We start from the raw sequence: 15,034 nt of genomic DNA on the forward strand, positions 1-15,034 counted from the left end.
ACCGAGCAATCGGACCATCGATCGCATGTAAAATCGCTCGGCATAAAAAGTTGGTTGAAATTTCTGTAGTGTGTACCCAGCTTTAGAGAAGAGAAACGCAGCTATAGAGCAGCCACAAGAATAGAATACAGGTCTCCTATTGGACTCGCTATCTGCCCTGATATCATGTGATTGGAATTTAACCCAGACAAATATCTTCTAATAAAGTAAATAGTACTTATTTAAAACACATTAACCAGAGAGTGGCTATCGTACAAGGTATGCAACAATACAAGACATAGGGACACCGTACTTAACAACAAAAGCTCGCCAAGGCTGTACTTCTGTCAGCTTCGTCCAGGAAGTTAGGCAGTTATCCGACATGAACCTCACCCCTCACTGGTAGGGGCACACAGATCCTTTACTCCAAATTAAACATGAATGAAAAATGTATTCTTAGTGGGCAATAAATAAAAAGTGTAAGAACATTCTGTATTGGGTGATATGGGAACATACAAATAAACCACAAACAGAACAAAACCATAATGTATAAAAAAGGCCATTGTTTTATTGGGTGCAACGGTTTTAAGAAAAACACCAAATAAAAAAAAACTAAAAAAAACAAGAACAGCAGTTTGAGCAGTAAAATAGCCCAAAATTATTACAAAAAAATTCTACAATTTGTAACCAAACAAATAAAAATTAAGATCTGTAAAAAAAACTTGACTGGATAATAAAAAATAAAGACGGTCCAGCATTGAACATATTAAGGCTGAATTATATTGCCAGAGAAATCCTTCATTACACAGGCACTTAGTGTGAGGGGTGCAGGTTACACGGAAGACTCTGTGCTTTAAAATACAGAATACAAAAAACACAACAAGCAATAATATGGGCGGGGAAACGGCCTCGGAGTACAGCGCAGCTTCTATCCTAGAGCCCAGAAATAGGAATCTTATAAACTGTGCTGGATCCTCTGCTACTGTCCACTAAATGCAGCCAGCGCCCTTTTATTCCGTCAAATCACCCCCATGCAAAGGGGACATGGCGGAAGATATTAGACGTTCATAGTAAGCTGTGGTTCTTCTTGAAATATTATATAGCTTTCTTCCTTGGGGGAGTCCTAGATCCACAGCACTATCCTATATTACAAACATATCACAGTAATTGTGAGTGACCTGAATATCAGTCCCCGTTGTGGTAAATATATGAGGTTACAGTCTATGGGACTGTACTGCAGAATCTGAGACCAAACCTACTCTGCCGACAGGTAACTGTCAGGCACCGGCGGCGCGGTCTGTTTCCAGGGTAACTTGCGCCGACATGTGGCTCTACACTTGTACCCGAGGCTGTTCCTGTTCCATGATTCATGAAGTTAAACATTAAAAAGTGAATAAATATCTGTTTTTAAAAGACACAAAACATTAGTGTTAATGACCAGACTGCTCTCTGTACATACATGTAACGTTAGTGTTAATGACCAGACTTTGTATGTACATACATGTAACATATGGTACCCTGTTGGGGGGTATTGATGCGTTTGTGCTTTGACTGAAACACATGGAAGGAATGTTCTCCCCACATTGCAGCACCAGTTGGGGCGTTGTACCTATATTGCAGCTATACAAATGTCTCTTCAATACTTGTGCTTCTTCCCGAGGAGGCCGTAGACCACCCCAGCCTCACATCTTGCTGTCCGTGGTGGCATCACCAAGCCTGTTGACAATGTCACTGAATGAAGGGCGATCTTTGGGGCTGGAAGCCCAGCAGCGTTGCATCAGTTTGTAGAACCGGGAAGAACAGTTCTCGGGAGCGGAGAGTTTCAGAGAGCCGTTTTGTAAACCTGCAACAGAATAAGGACAGGAGCTTCAGAGCTATCGCTTTATTTATCTCAGACTTTACAATCCCACTATAAGGTGACGGGCAGATGGGAGCCCCCACCCCCTGCGGCTGGGAGCCCCCACCCCCTGCGGCTGGGAGCCCCCACCCCCTGCGGCTGGGAGCCCCACAGGAAGAACTTCACCACCACCAAGGAGCTCCAGACAGATAAGAGCTTGGCCCACAGCTTGGCGATACAGAGGGAGCTAGGAGACCATGGACCGTGCCCCTCCCCCTGCAGGGTGACAGGAATAAGCAGAGAAATGTGGGTCAGGTTAGACATACCGGACAGCACCTCATCATCAGGCATGGCTGTATACGGCAGCTCCCCCAGAGTAAAGACCTCCCACATTAACACCCCAAAGGACCAGACATCCGATTTGGTGGAGAAGTCGTCATCTTGCACAGCCTCTGGAGGCATCCAGCGTAGGGGCACCCAGGCCTGACGGAGGTGGTAGTATTCACTATAATATAAAACAGGGCAAGAAAAGTCAGAGTACTCCCCACACATAGGACACAGATTTTCACTATACACATATAGACAAACACACACAGCGACAGCAAACTCTCCAACAACTAGTGCTATTAATGAACATTGGCCGCTGGTAACGCTTCAGCCAGCTGTTTCCACATATCGGCTCCAATCATGCATTTTCTTTTTACGACTGTTTTGGATGACCAGGGATCCCCAATTTTCAGGGTCACCGCCCATTTTGACAGGGTTGCACCTGGATGTGGCGCTGTTCAGCACCCTCCCCCCACATGCTGGAATCACCATAATTACCGGACCAGCCATCCGCCGCATCCTGTAACTGCTCAGTCCCATCGCTGCCACTACTGGTCTCCAGCATTATTACTGGGTATTATGATAAACAACCTCTGTCTCAGCATTAGAGGAGTAGTTTCACAACAGTCGGAGAGTCGTATGTTGTCCGAGTATGGGACAGTACGGTAACCTTTGACTCTCCAGCTGATGAGACAATGTCACACCTTAGGGGTGACAAAGATGCTTCTTCAGGGGCCCCTTCCATTAGCAGGGGGTTTGGATGAAATAGCCCCAGCTATATTCAGTGCCAAACCAAGTGACGCTAATCTATAAACCTGCATCAGCCGACGTATAATAAGCAGTTCGCTGGTCGGAACACAGGACTCTGCTAGACTACTCCTGAAATTAATGGATCCTTTCGATCACATAACAAAGAGTCCAGAAAACTTCTGTACAATGGAAGTTAGACATAACAAATATATCGCTCCCTATTCTCCTTTCTGTGGCTTTATAATCTATAAAACCCACCTGTTATACACATCCTTGTTCAGCCCCAAGGCAGACACTTTTACTACCCGCTGGGCACTCACAAGGCAGTTCCGAGCCGCCAAGTCCTTGTGTACAAAGCGACTGTTGGACAAATGTTCCATTCCCTGAGCTATCTGCGAGCACAGCGCCACCTGAAGGACAGAGAGAGAAATGACATGTAGGCAGTGACATACATACAAAAAAAGTGCAGGTTTAGAAATATTTTGTGGTCTATTGTGTCAAAAGGAAGTTTTAGCCTTGAAAAATTGTACATTCACCACCACTGAGCTTCATCACTGGTCTCCTCTTCTCCAGGCATCATACGTGGCCGTAGGGTGGATGTCCCTATACTACAAAACGCAGCTTCCTGGACGTAGAGAGTAACTGGCAAACTCCCACGGTATATTGTTGTCATTCAATATACCTGTGCCCCAGGAAGCTGCTTGACTCTGATTCATCAACTTATCTACTGGCCTAACTTACAGTGGATATTGATAGACTACACCCACTTATAGAAACTGCGGGTGTTTGAGACGCCTGAAACCGATATCATGGCGGCTTTGTTCCACCTTGTGACACTGAAACCAACAAAATTTAAGTGAAAAACAAAATTGACAATTTTTAGGAGAAAAAGAAAGAAACTACAAAGACCCTGTTCACATAAGTGTGACCCTTGAAAGAGCAGTTTTAGCAGAGAGAGTGTGGACCCCTGGAAAGGAGACAGCATTATATACGAATGGGAATGATGAGAATTTAATTACAACAGGATATATGATCCTGACAATGTCAGACTAAGAACCCTTTCTGGCTCCAGTAATTGAGGGACAGTGAAGCAGTATGAAACGGAGACATTAATACTAGCTAGGGACAGAGGAGGTCGCTAGAGAGCAGAACAGAGGCTGATACAGAAATGGTTTCATGGAAGGAGCCAACAGGTGGAGCAGGGATATTTCTTCCACTTATATTGACAGATAACACTGACACAACGCCTCATTTTTACAAAACTCGTTCTGTAATAGATGAACGCACATTGCTTTTACGCAAACAATGATCAGTAATGGCAGTACGTCAGACTTGAACCCCTACAATCTATTTTGCACGCAGTGGCTAGATTATTATTATTATCATTTATTTGTTAGGCGCCACAAGATTTCCGCAGCGCCGTACACAAAGCAAACAGTAGACTATACAGGGTATAACAGTACAGAACAATAAACAAAAATACCAATGCTTCAGAAACTCCAGTTAGGTCAATGCAGTAGAGGCGGAGTAGAAGAACAGATGTGGAGACAAGAGGGAAGAAGGCCCTGCTCATTCGAGCTTACATCCTAAGGGATGGTGAACGAAACAGACAATTGGAGGAAGTTGAAGTGTGGGGAGAGGGACCGGGAGGTGAGAGGGTAGAACGTTTGGAGGAGATGCGGGTTAGGTAGATTGATTTTCCTTGCAAACCGTTCTTCCACTGCTGAGCCACTCCGTCAGTCTCTACATTGGCTGCCTGTATTTCAACGAATCCAATATAAAATTCTTCTACTAACATACAAGGTTGTCAACAAAATTGCACCGACATACATCTCCTCACTTGTCTCAAAATATCTCCCAACTCGACACCTCCGTTCTGCACAAGATCTGCGTCTCTCTTCCACTCTCATCACATCCTCCCATTCTCGGTTACAGGACTGTTTTCGGGCTGCACCCACTTTGTGGAATTCCCTCCCTCGCACAGTAAGACTTTCCTCTGGTCTTCAAACCTTCAAACGTTCTCTGAAAACCCACCTCTTCAGACAGGGTTATGATGTTCCTCAACCACCATCATAATTTCCGTAGGTTACCCTATTACCACCCTCTACACAGCTAACACAAGACAACAACCCTCTGACCAACATTGCCACACACACAGCCCACTCAGTACTTTTACCTTTGCGTTCTAGCTGGTCCAGTGTGTAATATGATGTAGCACATGCCCTTGTGTTTCTAACTCCCATTGTCCTATAGATTGTAAGCTTGTGAGCAGGGTTCTCTTACCTCTGTCTGTATGTATTACCCAGTATTGTCTTATTAATGTTTGTTCCCAATTGTAAAGCGCTACGGAATTTGCTGGCGCTATGTAAATAAATGATGATGATGATACAACGCACGCTGTGGTTCATCTCACCTTCTGCTTGGTGCTGAGAGCCTTCTGTTTCTCATCTTTGTTCTTCGAGATTCGCAAGAACTGTTTCAGATCTCCCTGAAGTGATGGATAATAACACGTAAGCGAGAGGTGGACGGGGGGAGCAGGAATGGTAGAAATGACACAGATGGGACCACACAGAAAAAGGTATAATCAGGTACAACACAATATAAAGGATTCTCTTATTTATTAAGGATTTCAGGGCTTACAGCATTGTCCTTTGTCAGGTGGAAAACTTACCAGGTCCACATATTCTAGTATCATGTAGTGTGGCTCAGCATCACGGCACTGGCCAAGTAAACGCACAACATTCGTGTGGTTGAGTTTGGCGAACATGTCTAGTTCCCGTCTGAAGTCCATTTGTAACTGTTCATCCCGGGTCTGCAAAGCCTTCACCAGAACCACGGCGTCTTTTGCCCCAGAGTCAATACCCTGAGCTTTTGCTAGGAACACCTCACCAAACTCACCACGGCCTAAAAAAACATCACAAGGATTACGCTAGTATATATATATATCAGATTCTGCTATTTGAGCTCAGTGATTGAGGGTGATACCATACCCAGCGTAGTGATAGGGTGTAGGCTGGAGCGAGGAAAGTTGATCTTGTCACCAGAGCTCAGCCTCTTGTTTCCCAGTGTAGTCAGTGGTACTTCCTCCGGGATCTCAGCTGTAGTCTGGCCATTCTGTAGTGCAGAGATGCCTGGAGAGACAGGGAATACAGGACCATCATTAGGACATGGTCAGCCAGGCCCGGCCATCTCTGCGCCCCGTACCCACCATTCAGACACTCCATCTCTGGCTCCTCGCCCTCATTCTTCCCCATTCGTTTGGCTTTCCGTCGTTTTTTGCAGTAGAACATGAGTCCCAGCACGATGATGATGTACGCCACTGCCGCTCCCACCGACAGACCAATAGTCTGGATCATTTTGTACGGGGCATTTGTATCCGTGTCTGTTCTATCATTAGGCTTTTCTAGAAAAAGGAGATTCATCCATGTAAGAGGCTGTATACTCCAGAATACCAAAGCAATGTAGTCTGTCAGTTTATACCCCAACATCTGATAAATATATAGTAATACAGAGGCTCCATACCTTATAGCAGATCCATGGATCCGTAACCCAGGCTCCATACCCTATAGCAGATCCATGGATCCCATGATCCAGGCTCCATACCCTATAGCAGATCCATGGATCCGTAACCTAGGCTCCATACCCTATAGCAGATCCATGGATCCCATGATCCAGGCTCCATACCCTATAGCAGATCCATGGATCCCATGATCCAGGCTCCATACCCTATAGCAGATCTAGGTATACGGTGATCCAGGCTCAACAATCTATAGCAAATCTACTTAATGCGTGACCTGTGTTTGTACTTTATAACTGGTCCATATAAAGCATACGCAATAATGAAGGATAACATGACCCAGGTTCCATAACCAACCAGAATATTTAGTGTGAAGTGACTTTAAACTAAAACAAGTCTTATAATCAACTGCAATTGATCTATTTGTAGAGCGTCTTGGGGTTTATACAACAGGACGAGTGTTTCAGAGGGCAACGTCTTATGCTCACACTGAATAGTCTGACATTATACAGACATCAGATATTAGAGGCGTTTCCGAACTGCTTACTAGATGCCAGTCCAGCATTTTACCCGTGATGTGTCCCCACAAGAAGCGCTTTCTGGAGCCTATAGCTGCTCCCCTCCACTGGAACGACCTCCCTCGCTCCATCCGTCTCTCACCCAGTCTGTGCTCCTTCAAACGGGCACTCAAAACTCACCTGTTCCTCAAAGCCTACCAACAATCCACTTAACCCTTACCTCGTTGCACCTTCGCAAACATCCTTCTCTTGTTCTCCCCTCTCTCCACCAGCCCCACCCTTCTCTCCCTTACTTTAATGGCTCCCTCCTGTACCTGTTTGTCCACCCTCCCTTAGGATGTGAGCTCGTATGAGCAGGGCCCCTCTCCCCTCCTGTCTCCATACCTGTTCTTCTACTCCATCTTCACTCATATGTCTGCCCGGAGTTCTGAAGTATTGGTACTTTGTGTTTATTGCTGTGTACTATGTCACCCTGTATGGTCTCCTGTTTGTATTATGTACGGCGCTGCGGAAACCTTGTGGCGCCTAACAAATAAATGATAATAATAATAATAATAATATTTCCCTTTACGTCCAATGCGAGTTTCTCTGCCCCAATCAGGAATATTTGTAAAACATCTGAAAAATGTGGTGTAACCACAGCTACCCGTGTCCTACAAAACCTTTATGTTGTGCACCAGTTTTCAGAAATGTCCTTCAATGTTTTACAGATTATTTGTAACAAAGGAAAACTAAGTTATATCACAATACAAAACTAAGCAGATTAATTGCAATATAACTAACCGGACAGGTCCTGGTCTCACCTACAACGTAGAGGAAAGTGTCGCGGTGCATAATGTTACACACGTTGCCGGCAATACAAGTATATTTTCCAGAATCCTCGTTGGACACTTGGTAAATCACTAGAGAGCCATTTGGCATGATCTGAATCCTAAAAACAAAACAGAATGAGAGATTCTGCCGTGAAAGTGGCAGGTAAGCGGTTACCAACCCAGACAAATGGCAAAATGTGCTCCTACCCCAGCCCCCTTGCCAAGAGCCCCTCCCCCGGGGGCCAGGGCCCAACCTCCGAGCCCCTCCCCCGGGGGCCAGGGCCCAACCTCCGAGCCCCTCCCCCGGGGGCCAGGGCCCAACCTCCGAGCCCCTCCCCAGTAGACAGTGCACAATATTAAGCCCTCCCCGCCTAGTGTGAACAGTTTTTGTCCCCCCAGGGTGGAGGAGCCGCTCAGAGGTTTGGTCAGCGACTCCAGCATTAGAACAGCTAAATAGCTACAACAGTCCCAACCATTGCCATTCAGTCCTAACTGCACCAAAGGCAGGCACATTTCCAGCTCAGACTATGCCTTTGGAATTGCTGGGTATATTATATGCAGTGTCGTATGTGCCCACCCCTTCAGTGCCCCCTCCTTACCTCCAGCCCATTCCCTTAACACCTCAGCTTACCTGGGATATGACTTGGTGCCATCCAACATGCCCTCCCGGCCTGTCCATTGAATCAACGGGAGGGGGTCTCCGGCTGCCTGGCAGTGTAGGATCGCTGGGTTTCCCTGGTAAACAGTCGTGTTCTCTGGGGCTATCTTGAAGCTAATGGAGACTTGATGACAAGAAAGAGAAACTATTACTATTAAATCTCATTATTCATAGGATTATTATTATTAATTTTTACTTATAGGGCGCCACAAAGTATCCGTAGCACCGTACAAGGACAAACAATGGCACAGTACAAGGTGAAACAGCACAGTACAAGTAACAGTAAGCACTATAACTCTGGGGGCTCGGGCACAGCATGAAAGAGAGGGAGGGAGGGGAAAAGTGAGTATAGGCAGGTAACTATGGCCCAAGAGGGTGGGCACGGATGACAGGTTGAGAGTCACTGAGGGGAGCGAAGAGAAGACAGAGGGCAGAGGGAGCGAGAGGAGATGAGCAGAGTAGCTGGAGAGCGCAGTTAAAAGTGATGGAAACAGGAGGTAGGAGAGCCCTGCTCAAAGGAGCGAACAATCTAAAGGGAGGGGAAGACAGACAGACACATGGATGAGACGGAGAGACGGGAGAAACGGAGACGGAGTCGAGGAAGGTGGAGAAGGGAAGAAGGGATGAGAAAGAGAGGTAGCCGACCGGTGGGAGTTTAGGCATGAGACTGGAAGGCTTTAAGGAAAAGGTGGGTTTTTAATGTTTGTTTGAATGAGGACAGATTAGGGGAAGTTCTGATGGAGCGGGGGAGCTTGTTCCAATGGAGGGGAGCGACGCGGGAGAAGTCTTGGATACGTGCGTGAGAGGAGGTAATCAGAGGGGAAGAGAGGCGACGATCGTTGGACGATCACAGTGGGCGGGAGGGAGTGTGAATAGAGATAAGGTTAGAGATGTAGGGAGCAGTGGAGTTGGCGAGGGCCTTGTAAGTCAGAGTGAGGAGCTTGAAAAGGATTCTGTAGGGGAAGGGGAGCCAGTGAAGGGCTTGGTAGAGTGGGGAGACAGAGGTGGAACGGCGAGAGAGGAAAATAAGCCTAGCAGCGGCGTTAAGTACAGATCTAAGGGGAGCGAGATGAGAGAGGGGGAGGCCGATAAGGAGAAGGTTGCAGTAGTCCAAGCGGGAGATGATCAGAGAGTGGACGAGAGATTTGGTGGCATCCTGGGAGAGGAAGGGCCGAATGTGGGCAATGTTGCGAAGCTGGAAACGGCAGGATTTGGCGAGAGAGTGAATGTGAGGGGCAAAGGAGAGAGAGGAGTCGAGGCTGACACCTAAGCAGCGGAGTTGGGGAACAGGGGAGATAGAGGAGTTGTCAACAGTGATAGAGAGGTCAGAGGGGAAGGAGGTACGAGAGGGAGGAAAGACAATGAGTTCAGTTTTAGCAAGATTGAGTTTAAGAAATCTAGAGGACATCCAGGAGGAGATGGCAGAGAGGCATGCGGATACCCTGGAAAGAAGGGAGGGAGAGAGATCAGGAGAGCAAAGGTAGAGTTGAGTGTCATCAGCATAAAGGTGGTACTTGAGGCCGAAGGAGCTGATGAGTGCACCCAGAGAAGAGGTGTATAGTGAGAATAGTAAGGGTCCAAGGACAGAGCCCTGAGGGACCCCGACTGGAAGGGAGGAAGAGGGGGAGAGAGAATCAGAGGTGGAAACAGAGAAGGAAAGGTCGGCAAGGTAAGAGGTGAACCAGGAGAGGACGGTACCGGAGAGGCCAATGGACTGGAGTGTGTGAAGCAGGAGGGGGTGGTCAACGGTGTCAAAGGCCGCTGAGAGGTCGAGGAGAATCAGGAGGAAGTAGTGGCCCAGGGCTTTAGCCGAGAGAAGATCGTTCGTTTTGAGCCAGGGCAGTTTCAGTGGAATGGAGGGGGCGGAGAGGTAGGTGGAGAGACGGTTGCAGACAAGTCTCTCGAGTATTTTGGAGGCAAATGGGAGAAGGGAAATGGGGCGGTAATTAGAGAGTGAGGTGGGGTCAAGGTTGGGTTTCTTGAGAATGGGTGAGACGAGAGCATGTTTAAAGGCGGAGGGGAAGATGCCGGTGGAGAGGGACAGATTAAAGAGGTGAGCGAGGTGGGAGCAGATGGAGGCGGAAATGGAGCGAAGAAGGTGAGAAGGGATGGGGTCCTGGGGGCAGGTAGAAGGGGGGGGGGGGGGGGGGGGGGGGAAGAAGAAATGAGAGTGGACTTCCTCACCCGAGGTGGGGTGGAAGGAGAGAAGGAGTTGGTGGCTGGGGGGGGAGTGGAGGGGTGAAGAAGGGCGAGAGGGGGGTGGCGGAAGAGTGGGTGGAGGAGGAGATTTCAAGTCTGATGGCCGCGATTTTAGAGGAGAAAAAGGAGGTGAAGTCAGTGGCAGATAAGGAGGAAGGGGGGGGGGGGGGGGAGACAGGAGAGTGTTAAAGGTAGCGAAGAGGTGGCGGGGGTTGGAGGACTGGGAGGAGATGAGGGATTTAAAGAAGGATTGCTTAGCGAGCGAGAGGGCAGAGCTGTAGGAGGAGAGGATAAACTTGAAGTGGAGGAAATCACACACAAAATGTGGGAAACATTTTTCAAAAAGTGCGTTTTGCGTATGTAAGTGCAGGAAATGCCATCTCTCTGATGTATGTTAATATGTGACCTGCTCCATACGCTGTAGCATGCTAACCCACAAAGGGTTAATAGAGCAGAGAACAGGTTCATATATTATCACCTATTAACAGTAGATGTCTTCATACTGAGAAGTTGTAATTTAGTCAGCAGCCTAATTACCAGAACTAAGTAAAATGCGCTAGTTTCAGGGTACCACCCAAGGGACAGGTGCAGTTGAATATTATCAGCAAGCCCCTCACTGCCCCTATCACGGACAGATGGCTGGAGCCGCATTACACACAGACCGTGGCAGCAGGAAGAGATGAGAAAGAGGAGTAAGGGAAACATAAAACGCATTTGTCCAGTTGGGTCACGCACTTGTGTTGGGGCTGTGAGACCATATCTCAGTGGTACATGTGCATTCTGGTCAACAAATATCCCCCAAATGGGGTCGTCGTCTGACCGGGTCTTCACACCTCATCAATTAGCAGCAGTTTTCCACCACACTGCTCAACACTCCTGAATTGCCAGACCATGACCGCTCAGTATTCTCATTACCACGAAATCTTAGAGGACTCACCTGCGACAGTGAGGTGGACAGAAGCCTTTATCTCCCCCTGTTGGCTGTTGGAGGCAATACACGTGTAATTCCCAGCATCACTTCGACTCACTTGGTGGAAACGCAAGAGCCCGGCATCAGAGTCCACATGGGCAGGTAAATTACTTCCGTCTGCCAGAGGAGAATGCATCACGTTACAGAACTGTTGTCCAGCATCAATTAGAGCTCATTCACACTCAGTGCATGGTGGGACACGTGGAGGTAGCGACTAGCAAGGGTCCACGTGGTGCATGGTGGGATGCAGAGGGCGCAACTAGCAAGGGTCCACGTGGTGCATGGTGTGATGCAGAGGGCGCAACTAGCAAGGGTCCACGTGGTGCATGGTGGGATGCAGAGGGCGCAACTAGCAAGGGTCCACGTGGTGCATGGTGGGATGCAGAGGGCGCAACTAGCAAGGGTCCACGTGGTGCATGGTGGGATGCAGAGGGCGCAACTAGCAAGGGTCCACGTGGTGCATGGTGGGCCGCAGAGGGCGCAACTAGCAAGGGTCCACGTGGTGCATGGTGGGCCGCGTGGAGGGCGCGACTAGCAAGGGTCCACGTGGTGAATGGTGGGCCGCGTGGAGGGCGCGACTAGCAAGGGTCCACGTGGTACATGGTGGGACGCAGAGGGCGCGACTAGCAAGGGTCCACGTGGTGCATGGTGGGACGCATGGAGGGCGCGACTAGCAAGGGTCCACGTGGTGCATGGTGGGCCGCGTGGAGGGCGCGACTAGCAAGGGTCCACGTGGTGCATGGTGGGCCCCGTGAAGGGCGCGACTGGCAAGGGTCCACGTGGTGCATGGTGGGACCCCTAGAGTGCATGACTAGCAAGGGTCTAAGTGGTGCATGGTGGGACGCGTGGAGTGTACGATTACCATGCAGTGCATGCTGGGACACGGGTGCACTGACCTGCTTTCACCCACTGTATTGTGGGTTTTTCTCGGCCTGTAGCAGAGCAATGTACAGTAACATCTTTATCCAGCTCCATGCACTGCTGTGCCTGGGGGGGCGGCGTAAACTTCAAGTTCTCTGCAACAGAAACCACCCTCAATCAATATTAGAGGTAACGGAGGACTATCACCCTCCACTGGTCCCCATCTTACCCTGCACGTGAACTCGGGCCTGGGCCTCAATCCTCCCAGCAGGGGTACTGCTTACACACATGTACACCGTCCCATCGTACACCTCCACATTAACAATTTTCAGAGTACCATTCTGGAAGATCTGAAATCGGGAGTCCTGTGGGAGAATGGAGAGATGAGACAAGAACAGACAGATCCCACAGGAATAAAGACAGGGACAGCTGTAGAGTCGCTCACCTTGGAGATGGGGAAGTTGTTGCGATACCAGGTCACACTGGGCTCTAGAGAAGCTTTGCTGTGACAGTGGAGAAATCCGGATTTCCCTTCATCCATCCCAGTGTCCTGAGGCTTTTCAATCCACTCTGGAACAGCTACAAACATCAGGAGAGAGGAGATTGTGACAGGGTCCTTCCTCCCTAATCCCTACACCATGTGGGAATCATTTATTATTCCTGTGACCAACAGACAGAGAGAGCGAGTGATGGAGGAGGTGAAGGGAAGGAGAGGGGGCCCGAGGTGGAGAAGGAGCGTAGGAAGGGAGAAACACTAGGAGTCCAATGTTGGTCTTACTTGCCACAGTGACTTGCACATCCTGTCTGCGCTCCCCGGCTATGTTTGCAGCATGGCAGGTGTAAATCCCGGTGTCCTCCTCTATTATAGGGCTAAAAACCAGTTCATTAGCATCCTGGTAAACCCTGTCCTGTGTGGAAATATACTGCCCACTCTTTGTCCACCACAGAGTAGGCGAAGGTAGGCCCCGTGGCCGCTCACAGGAGATGCGCTGAACGGTGTCAGAGGTGAGAACCCGCGGAGAAAGGGGACGAATATCCTCTATATCTGTAGGAAGAGATCAGAGTAACGGACATAAGAGGATGAGAGACCAGACAAAGGATAAGGCAATGCAATTACAGGCAAGTGGCCAACGGGACGTTTTAGGGCTAGGGCCAGACTAGAGGCGTTGTTAGGCCCCGAATAGACAGATTTTAGGTTACATTCGTACAGACCATAAGTTAAAACTTACCAGCCAGACTGAGCTTGGCCTGGAGGGAGACTTGTTTCCCGGACTGCCCTGTACCCACACAGCGATAGGTGCCAGTACTCCGCGGCCTCACAGAACTGACCAGGAGGGAGCCATTCTGAAAGACCGTGATTCTACAGAGAGAGGACAGATGAAAGGTCACTTGTGTCCTTGTTTTCCTGGAAAAGGGGCAATGCTGGGGGAAACAGACTAAGGAGACTGAAGGTAGAGGGCCAAGAGGTTCCAGTATGTGTAACGACAATAGGGGGAGGTGGCACATAAGAAAAGAGGGATCACCAGCCGCACGCACTGTGATGAGGGGGGTCAGGAGCATAGAGCCCCCCAGGATACCCCACCTGTAACCAGCTTAAATCATTGTAATCTTCCCTTCCCCAGGCTGGTCTGCACCTTCCTCCGATCCCACTCACCGAGTCTTATTGGTCAAAGGGGTGTTATCCTCAAAGAACCACTCCTGAACAGGGGGCGGGGTGGCAGTGAACCGACAGTGAAATAAAGCATCTTCATTCTTATTAACAATCTGATCCTCAGGTAAAACCTCAGCTTGGGGAAAACTCTCGTCTGAAAGAAATAAACAGAACAGACCATAAAGCTGCCGGTGATACCAGAGACCAGATAGAACACAGGCCGATAACAGAGGACAACAGCTCCCAGTAAGACCCACAATATTTACCTATAGTAAACACCACATATTATCCAGTAAACATCACAACTGATAAAATTGACACAGATAACTCCTTTCATCAGAGCTGAAGTCGCCACTGTATGGAACATTTTACAACCTGCCACTTCCTCCTGGATGAAATTATATGTTGCTTTAGTATGAGGAATAAAATAAAAGGAGCATCCTGGAATCAACAGAACCCAGATAGCAATGAAAGTGTAATTCCAGGAGTGACCTGATGGTGTCACTAGCTGCGGGTCTGGGATTCTGTTACAGCTGGTCAGACACATGTATTTAGTGCTCGTTATTGAACTAGGACCCCCGTTCTGAGAAACGTATGTGTGCACCCCATAGAGATAAGTATTAAAGAGTCATTAATGATCTCAGGTTTGGATTCCTGGATGAGGGAAGTAGTCTCAACAAGAGATGATGGACAAACCTTCAGGTCCATTGGTTTGAAGAACCATAACTGCCCGGACATGTCTGTTCAGAATTCAGAAATATATAAACATATACATCTACTCAGATGAGGGGGTAGTTACCCACACACTGCAGCAGTGACAGGGATTAGTAATAACACAGATCTCACCGATGATGTTTAATGTCAGATTCCGGTTACTGCAAACTGTCCCAGCAGCATTGTGCGCACAGCAGTAATACTCGCCGCTGTCGTCCGGTCCTGCGCTAGGTAGTCTTAA

The 15,034-nt window shown here is 48.5% G+C and overlaps 1 protein-coding gene across 1 annotated transcript in view; it reads right to left on the bottom strand.

The window, feature by feature from the left end:
• Positions 1 to 522: 522 nt before the first annotated feature.
• The window catches only part of PTK7 (protein tyrosine kinase 7 (inactive)), a 15,176-nt gene continuing 664 nt past the window's right edge, over positions 523 to 15,034 (bottom strand). Inside the window, exons 2-18 of the mRNA XM_075200984.1 lie at positions 14,926 to 15,029; positions 14,083 to 14,233; positions 13,658 to 13,788; positions 13,207 to 13,473; positions 12,874 to 13,007; positions 12,658 to 12,793; positions 12,464 to 12,583; positions 11,535 to 11,684; positions 8,372 to 8,522; positions 7,732 to 7,859; positions 6,102 to 6,296; positions 5,884 to 6,024; positions 5,565 to 5,797; positions 5,307 to 5,381; positions 3,152 to 3,303; positions 2,143 to 2,321; positions 523 to 1,822 (exon numbers count right to left, since the gene is read on the bottom strand). Coding sequence (XP_075057085.1) covers positions 1,662 to 1,822; positions 2,143 to 2,321; positions 3,152 to 3,303; positions 5,307 to 5,381; positions 5,565 to 5,797; positions 5,884 to 6,024; positions 6,102 to 6,296; positions 7,732 to 7,859; positions 8,372 to 8,522; positions 11,535 to 11,684; positions 12,464 to 12,583; positions 12,658 to 12,793; positions 12,874 to 13,007; positions 13,207 to 13,473; positions 13,658 to 13,788; positions 14,083 to 14,233; positions 14,926 to 15,029 — 2,608 coding nt within the window. The 3' untranslated portion in view covers positions 523 to 1,661. The remainder of the gene's footprint in view (positions 1,823 to 2,142; positions 2,322 to 3,151; positions 3,304 to 5,306; positions 5,382 to 5,564; positions 5,798 to 5,883; positions 6,025 to 6,101; positions 6,297 to 7,731; positions 7,860 to 8,371; positions 8,523 to 11,534; positions 11,685 to 12,463; positions 12,584 to 12,657; positions 12,794 to 12,873; positions 13,008 to 13,206; positions 13,474 to 13,657; positions 13,789 to 14,082; positions 14,234 to 14,925; positions 15,030 to 15,034) is intronic.

The sequence above is a fragment of the Mixophyes fleayi genome, chromosome 3 (assembly GCF_038048845.1).
Source record: "Mixophyes fleayi isolate aMixFle1 chromosome 3, aMixFle1.hap1, whole genome shotgun sequence".
Lineage (NCBI taxonomy): Eukaryota > Metazoa > Chordata > Amphibia > Anura > Limnodynastidae > Mixophyes > Mixophyes fleayi.